Consider the following 20,614-nt stretch of genomic DNA (forward strand, 5'->3'; position numbering starts at 1 on the left):
AACTAGTGAGGAAGAGCTGCTCGAAAGTAATGCTTCATAATATTAAGAGTCATAGGTTTAATTTCATGAGAATTAGTAAGACCTTACTGTGATTGAATCTTTTCTGTATCCTCGCAATTGAATCTTGAATTCAGTTTGACATTCGATTTACCTTCAGGTGTTATTCTGTTATTTCTGATAAGACCAAAAGCTTGCCTTCCTGACATTTAGTCCGGCTAAAACACTATTAGAATGCGGAAGTGAAACATTCAATCTCAGACTCATACACAGTTTAAAATGCAGAAAGAGGCCACCTGGCCCACTGTGCTTGTATCAGTCAACAAAGATTTGACTGCATTAATCTCATTTTCCAGCTTTTAGCTCTGTAACCTTGCCAGCTGTAGCAATGCAACTGCATTTCTAAATACTAGTTAAATGTCACACAAGTTTCTGACTTAAACAATCTTTCAGGCAGACTCTTCCACATTACCACCACCCTCTCGGGATGAAACAGTTTCTCATCAACTCTCCTTTTCGTTTTCTCCATTTGCCTTAAACCTAAACACCTTGACTAATGGAAAAACTGCCCTCAATCTATTGTATCTATGGCCCTCATAATCAACTGTCAAGTCCCTTTCCAACTGCTGTTACTTTAAGGAAAACAGCCCCAGCCAATCCAACTTTTCTTTATAGTTCAGTATGCCTGGCCAGCTGGGATCTTGGCAAATCTCCCCTGCAGCTTCCTATGACATGGCTGGAGCTACAATCAGTACTCCAGTTATGGCCTAACTAGTATTTTATAAAGTTCCAGCATAACCACCCTGCTGTTGTATTCTATGCCTTGAATGATAAAGGCAAGTGTTCCAAATGCCTCCTTATTTACTTGTCCTGCAATTTTCAGAGACCTGCAGACATGCACACCAAGGTCCCTCTGATCGTCAGTACTGTCCAGGGTCCTATCATTCACAGTGTAATCCCTTGATTTGTTAGGCCTCCCAAATGCAGTACCTAATTTCTCCAAATGAATTCTATCTGCCGTTTCTCTGCCCAACTGATCTTGCAAGGCTGATAGGAATTTAGGTATGCATGTTAGCATTCCTGATTTGTAAAATAAAATTATCGTGCAGATCACAAAGGGAACAGGCTAAACTTCATGGTAAAATTCAAAATATTATTCCGTCACACTATCCTATGTGTCAGGAGTACTCTATCATAAAAGTTACCCTTTTCCTTAGGCACTGTTGTGTAAACTCAACCAAACAGTGTTCCTAGGAGAGCCTGTCTGTATGGAAACTCAGCTCAGATGGTCAAGTCTTAAGCCCGTCTCTGACCCATTGCCTGGGATTCCGCTCCACCAGTTTGGATGTTAAGGCAAGTGAAGTAATGTAAAGGAGCCAAAACAAAGTACAAAAATTGGCAGGAGAAATGATGGGGTTCTTGTGCAAATAAAGTTGATCTCCTTTGTCATGAATTAAATCAAGATGGATTCGTGCAGTGATCCCAATAAGTTTACAATGTCATCCATACTACACTGGAAAAATATTGCTGAGTGGCCAAATGGTTTTCACACAGAGGGAAGAATGGTCAGAAAAGTCATCCCTTAGCCCAAAGCTTAGTGAGTTCTCTCACATCAATGATAAATGTCTCTGAGCAGATCACCTACAACATTATAGCTGGAAGCTTTCAGAGTCAAGGAAATCAAATGATGTAGGGGTCCTGCATTGACTCCTATACTCCAAACAAAGACATTTAGATTACAAGATTTTTCAGTGAAGCTGTGCTCCTGGGAGCATATTTTAACTGCTTTAGTTCATTTAATGCAGGTTACTGCTATTATTTCACAAAACAATTTACTCGAAATGCAAATATTTTAAACAGGTTTTTAACAGTATCCTTAAAAATCAAACTTTTAAAATGTTTTCTTGATGACATTTGATAATTTTTCCCATTACATTCTTTACTGTCTGTTTAAAGATGTATTGTCATTTACTGTAGTATCATAAAGCTCTGAAGGTGATTTTTTTAATATATATGTTAACAACGGGAAGACATGGTTTTCAGTTGAAAACAACAATGCTGAAGCTCACAATGGGTCAGACAGCATCCATGGAGAGAAAGCAATCTAATGTTTTGTGTCTAGATGACTCTTCAGACTCGAAATATTAGCTTGTTCTCTCTCCAGGGATGCTGTCTGACCCGCTGTGATCTCTAGTGTTTGTTGTTTTCAGTACAGGTTCCAGCATCTGCAGTAATTTGCTCCTACATGGCTTTTAGTTTAATTTTAGATGTACTCTGTAAGTGGTGACACAGTATTTAGAGATTTGTTTCCTTTTTATGCATTTTAATTAGGTATTTAACCTTTTGTGGCAAACAGTTCAGTGCCTTAGAAAAAAAAGATAAAAGAAGCTGTTGCCTATAAGTAGGAGTCTGGAACACAATTAGAACAATCCAGATGTCTGGCCATGTACAAGTTTATTCAAAGAAAAGAGATGCCTAATAGTAGAGGTACTGTTATTAACAGCCTCCAATCAGTGTGGGCTGAAAAGAAGTCCTAAGTGGCTTAGAAGTCAAAGAGAAAAGTTCCAGGAGCAGAAGTCTGTTGAAGTGTTAGAAGAAAACATTCTACAAGGCTGTTGAAGATATCATTCTAAGGAATATATGTTAACTAGTAAGTAAGCTCATTTAGCTGTTTGTTTAATAGTCTCAGGAAGATGCATTAACTAAAGAAAACAACATGGAGTGAATTTTGCTGAAAAGGAAACTCATTACTATCGTAGGAGCTAACAAGTAGCTTTTGGTCAGTGTGGGGGAGTCTTCACTGGAAAGAAACAGACATTTTGGGATCAAAGTGGGAATTCAGGGAAGAGAAATTGAGAATACTGAGATCAATGGAAATGTGATGTCATCAATGCAGGAAGTGCAACTGTTTGGAGAGCATTGGGCAGTATTTCTAACCTTCAAAGTGAAAGTTGGCTACTTAGTTTGTATTTAAGTCTGTGGACTTTATTCTCTCTTTCACTCAGAAATAGCTTGTTAAGTTTTCATAGTCAGCTCATACTGGTGAGGGTGATCGTTCCTGAGGGAAGTACAGCTTGAGTGCAGTTCATGGCATCATGGAATGCTCATATGTATAGGGAAGAATGAAGAAGAATGGAAGACAACAATGTAGCAATAGATACAGAGGATTCCATAGTCAGAGAATCAGACAGGTGTTTCTGCAACATGAATTGTGACTCCAGGATAATGTGTAACTTCCCTAGTGCCAGGGTCAAATATGTTATGGAGAAGCTTCATGGAATCTTTCTGGCAGAGAGAATTTAGCCAGAAGTCATTGCAATCAATTACATATGTAGGGAGAGGGATGAGGTCCTGAAAGGGGTAAGCATAAAAAATCAAAGGGACCTTGGTGTGCACGTAAAATGGTCCTTTAAGGTATCAAGATAGGTGGATAAATTGGTTAAGAAGGCATATGGGATACTTGTCTTTATTAGCTGCAGCACAGAATTTAAGAGCAGGGAGGTTATGCTGGAACTGTATAAAACATTGGTTAGGTCATAGTATTGTGTGCAGTTCTGGAATTCACATTATAGGAGGGATGTGATTGCACTGGAGAGAAGACTTACCACTATGCTGCCTGAGCTGGAGAATTCAGTTTTGAAGAGATTAGATAGACTGGGGTTGTTTCCTTAGAGCAGAGGAGATTGAAAGGGGACGTGATTCGGATATATAAATAATGATTGGCATAGATAGACAGGAAGAAACTTTTCCCCTTGATGCAGGGATTAATGACCAAGGGGCATGGATTTGAGGTAAGGGCCAGAAGGTTTAGAGGAGATGTGAGGAAAAGCTTTTTCACCCGGCAGGTGGTGGGAATCTGAAAATCTCTGCCTGTAAGGGTGGTACAGGCAGAAACCCTCCTAACATTTAGTAAGTATTTAGGTGGGCACTTGTGATGCCAAGGTATACAAGGCTATGACCACGTGCTGTAAAACTGGATTAGAATTGTTAGGTGGTTATTTTCAACCAGCACAGATGTGATGGGCCAAAAGACCATTTTCTATACTGTAAATCTCTATGACCATGATTCAGGGAATTAGGGAGGAATTTATAAAGCAGGACCTCAAAAGGGTGGCACAGTGGCTCAGCGATTAGCACTGCTGCCTCACAGCACTAGGGACCTGGGTTCGATTCCAACTTCGGGCAACTGTCTGCGTGGAGTTTGTACATTCTCCCCGTGTCTGTGTGGGTTTCCTCCGGGTGCTCCAGTTTTCTCCCACTGTCCAAAATGTGCAGGTTAGGTGAATTGGCCATGTTAAATTGACCAGTGTGTTAGCTGCATTAGTCAGAGGGAAATGGGTCTGGGTGGGTTACTCTTTGTAGGGTCGGTGTGGACTAGTTGGGCCAAATAGCCTGTTTCCACACTGTACGGAATCTAACCTAATCAAAAGCAGTAATATCCACAGTGCCACATGCTAGTAAGCATGAAAATAGAAGGACTAATCAATTGATTGTGTGACTGGTGAACTGATGTAAGTGAGATTTCTGAAGAATTGTGACTGATCTGGAGCAGATGGGACCTGTACAATCTAGACGTATTACACCTTAATGGGACTAGGGATTACATCTGTGCAGGGAGATTTGTTCCTGCTGTTGACTGAATTTAAACAAGCTCATCAGGAAAATAGGATGTTTGACATTTAGGAAAGTCATACACATGGAAACAGACCCTTTGGTCCAACTTATCCATACTGACCAGATATCCGTCCCATTTGCCAGCATTTGGCCCATATCCCTCTTAAATCCTTCCTATTCATGTACCCATCCAGGTGCCTTTTAAACATTGTAGTTGTAAAAGGAGAGGCTGGACAACCTGGGTCTTTTTTTCAAAGGACCATAGGGGGTTGAGGGGTGACCTTATAGAGGTCTATAAAATCATGAGAGTTATAGATAAGTGAATGATAGGTGTCTTTTCCCTAGGGTGGAGGATTTCAAGACTAAGGGGCATATTTTTAAGGTGGAGGGAGAAAGACTTAAAAAATGATATGATGGTCATTTCTTTTCAGTTATTTTGTGTGTGGAATAAATTTCCAAAGGAAGAGGTGAATGCAGGTACAATTACAATATTTAAAAGACATTTGTATAAGCAAGTGAATAAGAAATGTTAAGAGGGCTATGGGCCAAGCACAGGCAGGTTGGACTGGTTTAGTTTAGGATTATGTTCAGCATGGACTGGTTGAACTGTTTCTGTGCTATATGTTTCTATGATGTACTCTCTGTCCACTACTGATGCTCGGTGGTAGCATTGTGTAATATCTATGAAATGCAGCAAAGACAGTTCCTTCCAACTCCAAGGACTACTTTCATTTATGATGTGGAGGTGCTGGTGTTGGACTGGGGTGGACAAAGTCATAAGTCTTCTCCTGATGAAGGAGCAGTGCTTCTAAAACGTGTGACTTCAAACACACCTAATGGACTCTAACCTGTTGTCATTTGACTTCTGCCTTTCATTTAGACTGACTAGGACAGCATATACATGGGATCACCACCTGCAAGTTTCCTTCAAAGCCACTCACTGTCTTGACTGATTTCATAGATTAGATATTCCACTGAAACGGTTAGAGACAGAAAAAAAAAACTTAAATGTTGTAATTGTATCTGCGTCCACCACTTTCTTTGGAAATGTATCCCACAAACAATCCACTGAAATGAAATGACCCTCATATCATTTTTAAAATCTTTCTCCTCCCACCTTAAAAACTATGCCCCTTAGTGTTGAAATCCCCCGCCCTGGGGGAAAAGACAGCTGTCATTCACCGTATCTGTACCGCTGATGATTTTACGGTGGCACAGTGGTTAGCACTGCTGCCTCACAGCACCAGAGACCTGGGTTCAATTCCCGCCTCAGGCGACTGACTGTGTGGAGTTTGCACGTTCTCCCCGTGTCTGCGTGGGTTTCCTCCGTGTGCTCCGGTTTCCTCCCACAATCCAAAGATGTGCAGGGTCAGGTGAATTGGCCATGCTAAATTGCCCGTAGTGTTAGGTAAGGGGTAAATGTAGGGGTATGGGTGGGTTGCGCTTCGGCGGGTCGGTGTGGACTTGTTGGGCCGAAGGGCCTGTTTCCACACTGTAATGTAATGTAATCTAATCTAATGTAATCTATAAGGTCACCTCCCTCCGGCAATGATAGATCCCACCTCGATCTGCGGTGATCTCATTCGGAGGGAGTGGATCCACTCACTTTCTGTTTGTGTCTGGGATTGAGGTGTTTTCCTATTGGTCAGGGAGCAGCGAAAGGCTTCACTGCGATTGGTTTTCCGGTGTGAGCCTGACGTCAGGCCGGGTATTTGTGGAAAGAAGCTGGAGCGGGGCGTCCAGAACCCGGGGAGCGGGCTCAGCGAGAGCAGCCGGATCGGACTAGGCCAGGCCAGGGAGGGGGCCCCTGCTCGCACTGTGGGCCCGGTGCCGGGGCGAGGACGAGCGGCCGAGGCCGGCGAACCCCGCCTGAGCCTCGATGTCGGTCTGAGGGAGGGTTGGTGCCGCCCGCCGCTGTACCGCGAGGGTGAGGGTGAGTGCCCGGGGTCCCCAGGCAGCCGTCGCCATCGCCATGCTGTGCTACGTGACCAGGCCCGACTCGGTGGTGATGGAGGTGGAGGTCGACCCCAAAGCGAACGGCGAGGACTGCCTGAACCAGGTGAGGCCCCGCAGCGGGCGCCGCTCCGCACTCACCCCCCCCCCCCCCAATCCCGGGGCCGTCAGAGCAGCGGCGGGCCACTCTGCCCATCCAATTCTGCCCGCCCGTTAGGTTAGATTCCCTACAGTGGGGAAACATCCCCTTCGGCCCACCGAGTCCACACTGACCCCCGGGGCCCTTCCCCTCTGCCGAAAGGGTTGTCTTTGTGGCCTGGACTCCCCCCTTTCCTGAGCTTCCCCTTCGACCTGTCGCCGATGAAAACACCGAAACCTCCGCCTGGAGCTTGGTGCAGACGCTTCCCGGTGTTTGTCCGAGCTGCCCACTCGAATTGATCAGTTTTATAGCTATTTGTATTGTGTTAAATCTGCCCGTGTTCCCCGTATTTACTAACTTTCTCGTTAATGGATTGTGCTTTTGTTGTTTGTTCGGCTTCATGCTCCTCCCGTTGGGGAGGAGGGAATTTGTCGCTTTATTTTTGGGTCTTTTCTTTTTGCATTTCGTGTTTTTTTTTTTAAATTCTGGGAGATGGGGAAGGTTGGTCTGGGTATTTTTTGACGTTGGGGTAGTTCAGTCATTCCCTCCCTCTCTTTTCTAGTTAATAGTGTAAGGTGGTCTCTCTGCTTGCTCTTGCCCAGGTCTGCCACAGGCTCGGCATTATAGAGGATGACTATTTGGGTCTGCAGTATTCCGCCAACAAGGGGGAGACTCTGTGGCTGAACCTGAGGAACAGAATCTCCCAACAGATCGAAGGGATGCCTCCTTACAGATTCAAACTCAAAGTCAAATTTTTTGTGGAGCCTCATCTTTTACTTCAGGAGCAAACTAGGTGTGTTTTTTAAAAAAAAGCAAATTCGAGTTCTTGTTGTTTTAAATAAAATTCTGATATTTAACCTCTTTTTGCGTTTCGCGTGTGGTCTCTAAGTCTGGTTGTATCGACTTTAGCAAGGAATCATTAAGTTTTTTTTTTCTGTTAGTTTGTACTTCCAGATGACCGATAGTAACCTCGCCGTTGCAGTGTTATTACAGGTCATTGTAGCAGAAACTAGCGCTTTAACTGCAGCCAGGCGCTACTGGGTTCTAGCGTTCCAGACTCATAACATTTAACTCTTCAGTTAAGCTGAACCGAAATGCGTCAGGATGTAATATTCGTAATTTTGCTTGTTTTTATTTACACTTGAGATTTTGTTAATTAATTGAGGTAAATATCAAATTCTAATATTTGCCGTTCCAGAAAAATGCTCTGAAAGAGACTCTTCAGGAATGAATTGTACTGCAAGTTTTCAAAAATGATTTTAAAATTGTTTAATTCCTTTTTAAGATAATGGTAAGCGAGTGAAACTTTGAAATAGCTTTCCCAAAGTGCGCTTTGTATAGTGATAACACAAGAACTTAAACCAGATAGAATGGGTGTCTATTTCTTAAGCTTGTATGAATGACTTTTTTGACCCACGCATGGCTCTGGTTTCACTGAATTGACGGTATAATTTAACATAGAAAAATGCACGCTTTCATGTTTAGCTTCAAGATGAATTGGGGTATGTGGGAGGACAGTTCTGTTATTGGTTTTGATAGGAGTGTGTGGTTCTACTCTCTGCCCCACCATTCCCCAGTACAAGCTCCACTAAATGTTCTCTGTTGTATTGAGAGAAGCATACCACTAAGTTTGTATGAACTTTTGGCATTATGTATCCATGGTTCTGTTGTTTAGCTATGTTTTTAATGTAGTTTTTACTTGATCCAAATCTAAACTGTTTAAATGTCACCTCTTCCACCAATAAGTTTTTTAACAATAGTCAAAATTCAGATCTATCAAAAGGTAAAACAAAAACATTTGAATGCATTGACTGATTGTTACCTCTGACTGCTGACCATTTGCTTTCTGAGTAAAGTTATCAACAGTACTGATGCTTGGCCACAATGCAGCTAGAAAATCGCTACTTTTGTGATTTAGCTTCTGTTTTGGCTAGTTTCGGGACTTAAAATTGCAGGGTGATTGAATACAGTCTGCTGCAGGCAACTTTTTGTTTTTCTCCGAGACAAACTGGAAATCTGTTATCTGGCCTCTAACCTTTTGCTGTTGAATTAGCCACTTGTCAGAGGATCTATTAGATATGGTGGGAGCAGCTCACTTCATTTGAGTTGTCCAGATCAAGCAGACAATTTTTTGTTTTGGTTGAATTGTATCTTATGCTCTGGCAGGTCAGCTTAATGTCTCATTGGTGCATTGACTAAGTTTTTTTTGTTCAACCCCTAGCATAGCCAAGAAGCTTGTATTTATATAACACCTTTTCATGACTTTTGATCATTCCACAAACAGCTATATGTTGAAAGATCTATTTGGTCTGAACTAAATATTAGCAAGGGCATTAAAGAGCTTTGTAATAATGGTGGAAGTCTTTAACATCTACATACTTGATTGATGTATTTAACTTTTGAGTTCAGAATGTTCTGAGTCTCGGACGAGATCTATTCACCTGAGCCATAGCTGCCAACTAAAGTGTCTGGTTGATCTGTGTTTGTGGACAGATTTGTTTGATTTAATTTTGTCCTGTTCTTAAAATGTGATTTGTTGATCAGTGAATATTCACAATGTATTAATGTTGAAGTAGAGATCATGCAACTTGTCCATCTAGATTTTGCCATCTTTCAGTAGGAACTTGAAATTGTTCAGGTGCCTGACTTATTCTAGAACTTAGTTAATTGAAGAAATATTGGACAGAAATGAGTGCAAATGTTGTTGAAATCCAAATTGGTTTTAGATGTCCAGTTCAAATTTTAGTTTGTCATTGGCAAGCAGCCTGATCAGTGGCTGTATCCAGTCCAGTTTTAAAAATTACAAGGTATAGTTACTCAAAGCAAATGGAATTCACTGCCCCAAAGCGCATTACAATAAACAAATCAAAACTTTGTATATCTTAAAATTCTGAGCCTGAAGGAATCCTGGAACTTTCAGTTATTTTGTATAACACAAATTGTCATCTTGCACAAAATGAGTGAGCAACTGTAGACAAACTTTTTTCTGGCATAAGACTCTAGGGTTCACTGTTTGATCTGGCTTTCAACTGTTTGGCAGCTGTTGGAGAATTGACAATAACTGGCTCTGTTCCTGAATCCATGCTGAAAAAAGTGCATTTATTATCGAGGAGGTACCATTCTATAATGTCCTTTACATTGGGTTTTGTAGTAATGGTCTGATTTAGGATTCTGTTGAGATATTGATGTTTAAAATTACACTTCAGAAAGCAGGGCATTGCTAAGAATTAATCAGTGGTTTTTATTCAGTATTGAAATTTATTAGCCTGCTGAACTCGGTTATTTGCTGAACTTGGTTATTTGCTGGATATCAGAATTTTTTGCATTTTTCAAAAATACAATCTTTAACCTGTGGGGATAAAACAATCCTTTTTTTAAATGTGTTCTATGGTATTTTCTAGCTAGTCATGTAATTCAATGTTTGCTATTGAATTAACAATAGTTAATATTAAGTAACTTAGTACAGTTGAGACTGTGGTACTTTTGTGATATTGAAACTGTTTCCTTTGAAACATGCTTGCCCTTTAGTAACCTTCTGTTTACACTTAACATTTGACCGAGAGTAACCTTTTGCAAATATGGTGTTCTGGAAGTACTAATGCCTTTAGCTAAATGAGGTAATAACCAACTTTTGCACATGTATTGTTGATCTTTAAACATTTGTTATTGGTTTTGGGGTTCTTATGGTATTTGTGAAGGAACTTGGTGCCCAAGTTAATTTTATGGCCATATTTTTCCAGAGGCTAGACTAAATAGCCTTCTGCTCATGCTCTTTCCCCTTTTTTTTAATCTCTTATAACATCTGACTGTTTTTGTTTCCCTTCACTCTCTTCCTTCTCCCAATTTACATGGACTCATTTCTCCCTTTAATTTTGCTTTGTGCAGCTGTGCCCTTCACACACTGCCTTCCCTGGCAGTTTTTCATGTCTAGCATTTGACAGTGCGCCATTCATTTTACTATCCTCTATTGCGCTTCAAAGTAGTGTGTGCAGATTGCCCACTGTTACTGAAATTGGAATGACCTATTCCACTTTGAATACAAAGTTTGGGTATAATGGAGCTAGTTTTGTTTTGTTTCTTACCTTGCTTAGCAAGGTAAATTCCTGACCCGTTTCTTCAGAAGAGTTTGACTGTGCCAAACACCATCTACCACTCTGAATATCATAACTGACATAATTTGAAGCCTGTATGGTAACCTTTTAATGTAGTGCATAAATGAATGTTTTGTATTCATGGTGATTTAGTGGGATGTGCATCAAAAGGATGTATTTCATTGGAAATTGCTTGGATTTGAAATTGACCAGCCTTATCTATTTCTGAAATTTATGGAGCAGCAAAACTTCCTTATTTATCTGAACAGACCTTGAGGGATCAGCCCTATAATTTTGGAAGCCATTCCACTGCATTTTCCAGGAGTACATTTTACTCCTAAGGAAGTCATTACTGTGGTCTTCCCTTATAAAAAAAAAAGTGGGAAATTTGAACTTGTAAAGTATGGAAAAACAAATTAACTTGGAGATTTTGATTTACAACAGACAAATTTAAATCTAATGGTTTTTTTTGGCCTACCCAATGTTGGTTAATTACTGAATATTGGACATAGAAATATTGGACATTAGTATAACTTTGGCTAAAATTTCAGTAGGCAATACTTAATGTAATGTACTGAAAGCTGTTTTTGACTTTTTTAAAATCAAAACTCCTTTCTTAGCTGATAAGTTCAGCTGACTTCCAATGTGATGATACTAATTGTTGGTCTCCTGTTATCTCTAAACAAACATTACTAAAATGTATCATTAACAAATTACACCTGGATTGTTTTCCCACCAGTGCCAAAATTTTAAAGAATTTTTACTGTATAAACATTCTCTTAATCTCTATGTAATGACTTCAAATCACTTTTTTTAATCGTCCCTCAAACTCTAGGCATCAGTTTTTTCTGCATGTCCAGGATGATCTTCTAAATGGGCGCCTACTCTGTTCACCAGAACAGGCTCTGGACTTGAGTGCACTTCTAGCGCAAGTAGAATTTGGAGACTATAATCAAAACACTGCCAAGTATTCTTATGAAGACCTCTGTGCGAATGAATTGAATACTACCATTTTGAACAGGTGAGTCAACTGGATAAAGTTGCATTCAGCCGCCTTTCTGTTTATTCGAACACCTTTTTTTGTTTTTGGAGAAGCTGATCCTTTTCTGAGAATTAACAAATCCTCTCTCCAATTCAAGCTTGTAATTTCAAATTCTGAGCCTGTGTATTTTCCTTTTTTGTAAAGTCATAAATCACTTTAAAGAACTTGCCACGAAGCTCATCTGCACTCAAAATTTTCTATTTTTGGGAAGGAATAGGTAGATGAAGTTGAGTGTTCTTGTCTTTTTCAGAGTGTGCTTTGTAAGAGAGCAATGACTTCCCTTTGTCCTTTTTTCTTTCTTCCCATAACCTTTGGAGTAATGTGAGCACTACTTTTGTTTCAATAGTATTGTTGCAAAACACAAGGAACTGGAAGGAATGAGTCAATGTAGAGCTGAGTACCGGCTTCTGCAGATTGCATGTAAACTGGAACACTATGGTGTGGAATGGCATTCGGTGAAGGATGGCGATGGGCAGAAGTTGATGATTGGAGTAGGCCCTGATGGCATATCTGTCTGCAAAGAGAACTTGAACCTAATTAACAGGTTAGCTAACTTTTTAAAATTTTAACTCCTTCCCATTGTCAGTAAAGGTTTTGTGCATATGCAACTTCATAAATTGTGTAATCCTTTTTAAGGTAGACTTTTATGGTCTGTTATAATAATGGCTAAACTAAGAGCATTTTTCAGGTGTAGCTTAGTCCTGTTCCATTTTTCTTCTTCCTGTGCTGTTGACTGTTAACAATGATTTGAGGACATGTAACTGAAATTGCCTTTTGATTTCAACTTGCCCTTTTTAATGCTCTGATTTTTCCCTGACAGGATTTCATATCCTATTATCCAGATGGCTACCCAATCTGCAAAAAATGTTTACCTTACAATCACAAGGGAGTCTGGTAGCAGCATAGTCCTAATATTGAAGCTGATCAGCACCAGAGCAGCAAGTGCCCTTTATCGTGCGATAACTGAAACCCATGCTTTCTACAGGTGTGCTATTACTGCGGTTTTGGTTTTCGTTTCTGTAGACTTTCATTTTAACTAAGAGCTGTAGTCATTCCAAGCCTGGATGTAGCTTTTTATTTCTACCTTTTTTTGTTGATGCTCATCATGGAAGTTGAAAAATTTGAGTCCTATTAAGAAATGTACACCTCTTGTGGAATACCCTCATTTGAAGTTCAGTGGTCTTTTTAAAACTTCTCCGGTTTTTGTATTGACTGTTTTTCTTGGGTTTTTTGGGGGGATGGCAGAGAAAAGTCTTCTATGTGTAAGTCTACAGACTTTTTTGTAATGTAATATTCATCCCTTTGAAATGGGCAAGTAAACAACTTGGTTACAGCAAAACATTTATTATAGAAATACTACAACAGTTCAAAGGTGGCTAACCATTACCCCCACCTCAGTGATTGGGGGTGATCAATAAATATTGCCCTCGTCACCAATGCCCCACATCCCATCCCATTTAAAATGTTTTTTGAAGCAGGGCTCCCAATAGACCAAGGAGAAAGTGAGGTCTGCAGATGCTGGAGATCAGAGCTGGAAATGTGTTGCTGGAAAAGCACAGCAGGTCAGACAGCATCCAGGGAACAGGAGAATCGACGTTTCTGGCATAAGCCCTTCCTGATTCTCCTGTTCCCTGGATGCTGTCTGACCTGCTGTGCTTTTCCAGCAACACATTTCCAGCTCCCAATAGACCAATGCAGTTTTTTGCTCTTAAAGCCTTCTGCTGTTTTAAAACTTGAGATATTTGGAACACAATGCAATGTACTTGTTTCTAGAATATTGTTTTTTAAAAATTATCATTTTGGAGCTTGACTGAATTAATATTCTCTTCAGGTGTGATACTGTGACCAATGCTGTCATGATGCAATACAGTAGAGACTTCAAGGGCCACCTTGCTTCTTTGTTTCTCAATGAAAATATCAATCTGGGTAAGAAATATGTCTTTGATATCAAACGCACATCCAAGGAGGTGTATGATCATACACGAAGAACATTGTATCATGCTGGCATTGTTGACTTTGTTCCACACAATCAAGATGGTCAGAACTCTCCACTTAAATCTTCAGAACATGAATTGAACTGTAACACTTGTGAGGGGGAGAGCTGCCAGCAAAGTCAAGTGCTTCAGGAAAAGATTCGCAAACTTAAAGAAGCATTATTATGCATGGTCTGTTGTGCTGAGGAGATTAATACTGCCTTCTGCCCCTGTGGGCACATGGTTTGCTGTGGCTCTTGTGCTAATCAGCTACAGGTAAGATTTTGTTATACCATTCCAACAACATACTGACATCTGAGCCAACCTTTTTATAGGGAAGCTTCTCTTTAGTTTTGTGCATAATTTAGCAAGTTAAAAATTAAGTACATGAAAAGTTTTTTTAAAATTGGCCTTGAAGTAATTGAAAATTGCACCATTTTACTTGTAACCATTTTTTTCTTTTTAACCTAGGCCTGTCCAGTTTGTCGATCTAACATTGATCACATTCAGCAAGTATTCTTGCCCACTTGTGCCAGTCTCCTCAACCTCACTGTAATTTGAACAATTATGGGTCAGCAGGTCTGACTGGATGATTTTTCAGTGAGCAACACTACAGAAGAAAGTAGAAAGCACTCAATGTCTGGTCCAATGCAAATACAGCTGCTTGTTCTGGCTCCCTTTTCTGTTCTGTGGATTATGGAATGTTTTGGCAGGACTGTTCCAAAACATTTGAAGATTCTTGAACAAACATCTGCCATAGATGGTATTAAAGGCTGGGCAACATTTTTTTAAAGCTAATTGCTAAGCTCTGATCAGTTGACAAGAAAATTTTGTGCATTTTCTTCCAGAAGCTTGTAATGGAGTAATGACACTGCCTCAGCAATCTTTAACTGAATATTATCAACTTTGATTATTCATCCATAGTGTTAGAACTTTGTTTTGACATGCTTTTTAAAAATAAGCTCTTTTTTTAACCTTTATTTGAAACTTCACATGTAAATGCCACCACAATTTAACAGCGTTGGTGCTATTGAGCAGAATTATTTGCGGTGTGTAATAGCTTTATTCATCCCAAACACTCTGCAGGGTGGAAAATATTAAACCTGTTTTTAAATTTTAAACATTTGTCCACAGTAGAAATACTTTCAATTCTGCAATATGCAAATCCAGTAGTACTTCTCCTATCCACTCCTTTAACCCTGCCCCAAGACATGATGAAACTGCTAAAGTAAAACTACAAGGAGTTGTCATTTCAAAAACCAGGTTTAGTTTGTGAAAATTTCCACCCTGAAGTGCATGGTCAGTAGTATCTTTCAGATGCAAAGACTTGCTAGAAGAACACCTTTCTCGTTTTTGTGTGCGCGCGCAATTCTGGCTGCTTTTGAGGCTAGGAATAAACTACAGTGTCACTTTATTAAGAATTTCCAAAATGTATTATTCATAGGGTTGCCTTAATGTAGCAGCAATGATTAGATTCCATCTGTTTCTGTACAGATCAGGTTCTTTGCACAGATGTTTATCAGACTTTAAAAAAATATATATTGTTGATTGTCATGTTAGTGCATAGCCTCTTGTTCAAAGGGATATCTATTTTTTCACTTTGTATAAATTTAGGTTTATTTCCATTTCAAGAAAATTGCCTAAGCTAGATTTAACTGACTTTTTTATATTCCTTTTTAAAAATGTCAATAAAACTTTTGTATTGATTGAAATGCTTCAGGTTCAAGGTTTCATTTTGTAGAACCATTTTTAATGCTTCTCTTTTATGGAACACATTGAGCTATAACTGGATGAATACAGACCCAGGTGAGTTTTGGCAAAAGTGATTTCTGCTTCCTGCAAATAATGCCAATGCACTCTTCAATTATTTTGTTCTAATTATTCCTTCAAAAAAATTCTTGAATTTGATGATCATTGGTAGTTCTCAAAGACAAGTGAATTCTCCTAAAAAGGAAAATACATTCATGGAATGGTGTTGGAAACAGAAAAGCCTGATGCTTTTAGTAAAGCTTGTGCTGGTTGAATCATGCCAGGAGAATGGTGGAGGTGGATTATTGCACACGTTATCACATAATCAAATTATTACAGTAAAGTAGGCAAAAAGTTGAGGCTCTTACAGAAGTTAGGAAGCAAGTTAAATTGACAAGGCAGGCAAGAACATAGCAGGAAATGATTGAATTAAGCAGAGTAGAAAGGCAGATGAGTTAAGAATACAGGAAACTGGGATATCATCTCTATTAGAGAAAAATGGCAAAGGCAGGGACTGGACTGACTGGCAGCTCAATGTTCCAGGTACAGACCCTGAATGGCCCTTTTTTAATTAAGGAAAACATTACAGCAATACTTGAGGATATTCCTGAAGGATCTTCCAGTGAGGCAGATGGTAGAACTAGGAAATAAGGGGGTGATCACTTTGTACTATAGGCCCCTAACTTTCAGTGAGAAATTGAAGAGTAAATACATGATCACAGATGTAAGAATAATTGAGTTCTAACAGTAGGGAATTTTAACTTTCCAAACAGACTGGGATTGCCACTGTGTTAAGGGCTTGGATTGGAGGAATTTTAAGGGAAATAAGGTAAGGCAAGTGATGGGCTAGTGACTATTTTAAAACTAATAGAAATTATAGTTGTGGAAATGTAATTGGCCTGATCCACAATGTTGAAGTTCTAAGTTGGTGCAAGGCCAGTTTTGATGTAATTAGATGGAACTTTCAAAAGTTTTTTGGGGGAGGGAAGTGGGGAGTATTACTTTTTAAAAGTAAGGGATGTCTGGCTTTAAAAGCCAGATAGTGGAAGTTCAGGGCCAGCATCTTCCTGTTAGAGGCTGGTAGGAATAGGGAATACAGGATAATGAGATAGAGGTTCTAGTCAAGAAAAAAGGCATGTTAAGTATAGGCAGTTAAGATCAAGTGACCCCCTTGAATAGTAATAGTGGGTATAGGAATACACAAGTGGAAAATCAAGAGGGCAAAAAAGGAAGCTCTTATCTGCTACCATTAAAATGTATTAAGGGCAAAATAGTAACTGGGAGAGAATAAGGCTCCTTTTTAAAGATCAAGGTTGTCTTTGTGTAGAAGCACAGGAGATGGGTGAGACAGTAAATGACTATCTAATGGCAGTGTTTTACTACAGAAAAAGATGTGGAAACTAGAAATAGTGATGTCTAAGAGCAGACATTTGTAGAGGTGCTGGAGGCTTTTAAAAGATAAAAGGTAAACAAATCCCTGGGACCTGATCAAATGTATCCCAAGCTATTGTGGGTAGGTAGAAAAGTGCCTGCTAGAGATATTAGTATCATAGTCATGAGTGAAGTGCCAGAAGACTGGAGGGTGGCTAACATTGTGCCATTGAGAGAGGCTGCAAGGAGAAGCCAGGGGTTAGGACATGTTACAGCTGTATAAAGCACGTAAGACCACATTTGGAGTTCTGTGCACAATTTCTTCTTTCCCTGCTATAGGAAAGATGTTATCAAACTGGAAAGGGTTTTTAAAAACTGAAAAGATTGGGGGGTTTGAGAGCCTGGATAGGCTGGGACTTGCCTCCCTGGAGTTTGAGGCTGAGGGATTACCATTTTAGAGATTTTCAAAATCCTGGTGAATAGCTGAGGAGGTCTTTTGAGGGTAGGGTATTCCAAAATTAGAGGGCATAGGCTTAAGGTGACGAGGAATTTAAAAGGAACCGTTTCACACAGGTGTATATGGTGGAGGTGTAGAAATTGGTACAATTATAACACTTTAAGACACTTTAGACAGGTACGTGGCTAGGAAAGGTTTGGAGGGATATGGGCTGAACACAAATGGGACTAGTTTAGGAAACCTGTTAGCATAGCTGTGTTGGACCAAAAGAGCCTGGTTCCATTCTGTATACCTCTATGACTAGAGTACTGAAAACTGTTTCAGAACATGGGTACTGGTATCTGGTGAATAAGGTCCAGGTAATGGTGTGTGCAGTGTTTGGTAATAATGCCAGCAATGGAATATTGACACTGAATTTGACTAGTTGGATATTGATATTGGACCAGTGGACTATTAGTAATACTGTTTTCAGGAATTTAATAGCTGCAAATTTGAAAGCAACCAGACTCCCAAATTTGACCATATCTACAATGTTGCACGTAAGATAGAAACACTGGTTGTGTTGGACTGCTACCACCAGTCGTCTTTCCTCAATGGGAGATTAAGAAAGCCACTTTTAAAATCTTTTGACTTCAAAAGAAAAATTTCAATGGCTGTAAAGTGCTTTTAAAGTGTAATTACAAACATAAGAAATGTAGCAGCAAATTTGTGCATGTAGCCATCAGTGTGATAAATGACTTGACAGCTTCTTGCTTGAGCAATAAATATGTCTAGAACATTTCTTTCTCTTCCCCCCCCCCCCCCCCCCCACCTTAATTATTTGCTTTGGCCTAACTTCTAGTTATACCCAGTTTTTGGGAGACTTTAAACCTTCAAGTAAAGTGGGTGGCTCAATGGTTAGTACTTCAGCCTCCGCACCAGAGAACTGGGTTCAATTCCAGCTTCCGGAGACTGTGTGTGCAAACTCCATACGACAGTTTCCCAGTGTATGCATGGGTTTCCTCCCACAAGCCAAAGATGTGCAGGTCAGGTGAATTGGCCATGCTAAATTACCAATCGTGTTAGGTGCATTAATCAGAAATGGATCTGGGTGGGTTTCTCTTTTGGAGGGTCAGTGTGGACTTGTTGGGCAAAATGGCCTGTTCCCACACTCTAGGGAATCTAATATAAAGTGCTGCTGACACAAACCAAGGGAAGGTTTTACCTTTACCAGAATTTTGGATTTTTCTTTTACACTCCTTGCCTTAATCATTTTAAGGTATTAATGATCCCTACTGCTGACAGTGTTTCACACTTCTAACTTTTGTAAAATCAAATCTATTATATTTTTATATATTTTTCATACTGTAGCATTAAGATCTCATGAACAAAGACCTTGGAGTACAGGTTCCTTAAGTGGAGTTGCAGATAAATCAAAGTGAAGGTTTTTGGTATGCTTTCCTTTTATTGGTCAGAGCATTGTGTAGGAATTAGGAGATCATGTTGCTGCTGTACAGGTAATTAGTTAGGGCACTTTTTGGAATATTGTGTGCAATTCTGCTTTCTCCCCCCCCCCCAGGAATGATGTGAAATTTGAAAGGTTTCAAAAAAGATTTAAAAGGATGTAGCCAAGATTGGAGGGTTTGAGATATAGGGAGAGGCTGAATAGAGTCATAGAGATGTACCTTATGGAACCGGACCCTTCGGTCCAACTAGCTTATGCTGACCAGATATCCTAACCTTGTCTAGTCCCATTTGCCAGAACTTGGCCCTTATCCATCCAAACCCTTCCTATTCATATACCCATCCAGGTGCCTTTTATGAAATGTTGTAATTGTACCCACACTAATTTCTCTGGCAGCTCATTTGCATAAAAATATTGCTGCTAATGTCTTTTTTAAAATAATTTTCTCCTCGCCCTAAAAATATGCCCTCTGGTTCTGGACTTGTCCCCCATCCCAGGAAAATGACCTCGTCTGATTATCCTATCCATGCCCCTCTTTTTTAAATAAACCTCTATAAGGTCACCCCTCAGCTACCTCTGCTCCAGGGAAAGCAGCCCCAGCCGTTCAGCCTCTCCCTATAGCTCAAATCCTCCAAGCATGCCAACATCCTTGTAAATCTTTTCTGAACCCTTTCAAGTTTCACAACATCTGAGAGGAAGGAGACCAGAATTGCACACAATAATCCAAAAGTGGCCTAACCAATGTCTTGTACAGCCGCAACATGACCTCCCAACTCCTGTTATACTCAATGCTCTGACTAATAAAGGAAAACGTACCAAATACCACTTTCACTATCCTATCTACCTGCGATTCCACATCCAATGAACTATGCACCTGAACTCTGATATCTTTGCTCAACAACACTCCCAAGAACCTTCCCACTAAGTGTATAACTCATGCTCTGATTTGCCTTTCCAAAATATAGCATCTCACATTTATAAAATTTAAACCCCATCTGCCACTCAGAGCATTGGCCCATCCAAATGAAGATCCTGTTGTAATCGGAAGAAACCTCCTTTGCTGTCCACCACACCTCCAATTTTGGTGTCATGTGCAAACTTACTAACTACTGTTTCCACTTAAATCATTTATATAAATGACAAAAAGCAGTGGACTCAGCACCAGTCCCTGTGGCACACACTGGTCACAGGCCTCCAGTCTGAAAGGCAACTCTCCACCTCTATCTTCCACTTTCTTTTGTTTTTGAACCAGTTCTGTATCCAAACAGCTAGTTCTCCCTGTATTCAATGAGACCTTGCTAACCAGTCAACCAAGAGGAACCTTGTCAAACCCCTTACTGAATTCCATATAGTTAAAAACAATGACTGCAGATGCTGGAAACCAGATTCTGGATCAGTGGTGCTGGAAGAGCACAGCAGTTCAGGCAGCATCCGAAAAGCTTCGAAATCGACGTTTCGGGCAAAAGCCCTTCACAAGGAATAAAGGCAGAGAGCCTGAAGCGTGGAGAGATAAGCTAGAGGAGGGTGGGGGTGGGGAGAAAGTAGCATAGAGTACAATGGGTGAGTGGGGGAGGGGATGAAGGTGATAGGTCAGGGAGGAGAGGGTGGAGTGGATAGGTAGAAAAGGAGATAGGCAGGTAGGACAAGTCCGGACAAGTCATGGGGACAGTGCTGAGCTGGAAGTTCAGAACGAGGGTGAGGTGGGGGAAGGGGAAATGAGGAAACTGTTGAAGTCCACATTTAAGCCCTGGGGTTGAAGTGTTCCGAGGCGGAAGATGAGGCGT

At 40.3% G+C, this 20,614-nt stretch overlaps 1 protein-coding gene across 1 annotated transcript; it reads left to right on the plus strand.

Annotated features, from left to right (window-relative positions):
- Positions 1–6,375: 6,375 nt before the first annotated feature.
- On the plus strand, positions 6,376–15,521 carry mylipa (myosin regulatory light chain interacting protein a). Its single transcript, XM_043719071.2, has 7 exons — positions 6,376–6,670; positions 7,306–7,496; positions 11,630–11,815; positions 12,183–12,380; positions 12,657–12,821; positions 13,668–14,085; positions 14,281–15,521. The coding sequence occupies exons 1-7, from the start codon at positions 6,584–6,586 to the stop codon at positions 14,368–14,370; spliced, it is 1,335 nt and encodes a 444-aa protein (XP_043575006.1). The 5' UTR covers positions 6,376–6,583; the 3' UTR covers positions 14,371–15,521.
- The last annotated feature ends 5,093 nt before the right edge of the window (positions 15,522–20,614 follow it).

This window comes from Chiloscyllium plagiosum, unplaced genomic scaffold, assembly GCF_037043375.1.
Source record: "Chiloscyllium plagiosum isolate Xiang-an unplaced genomic scaffold, Cpla_swu_hap1 HiC_scaffold_34, whole genome shotgun sequence".
In the NCBI taxonomy this organism is placed as follows: domain Eukaryota; kingdom Metazoa; phylum Chordata; class Chondrichthyes; order Orectolobiformes; family Hemiscylliidae; genus Chiloscyllium; species Chiloscyllium plagiosum.

Bases quoted from the DNA above. Each gene is read 5' to 3' on its own strand.
- mylipa (XM_043719071.2), top strand. From the start codon at position 6,584: ATGCTGTGCTACGTGACCAGGCCCGACTCGGTGGTGATGGAGGTGGAG. The intron at 6,671-7,305 runs GTGAGGCCCCGC...GCTCTTGCCCAG, and splicing joins GCGAGGACTGCCTGAACCAG to GTCTGCCACAGGCTCGGCAT. The intron at 12,381-12,656 runs GTTAGCTAACTT...TTTCCCTGACAG, and splicing joins AACTTGAACCTAATTAACAG to GATTTCATATCCTATTATCC.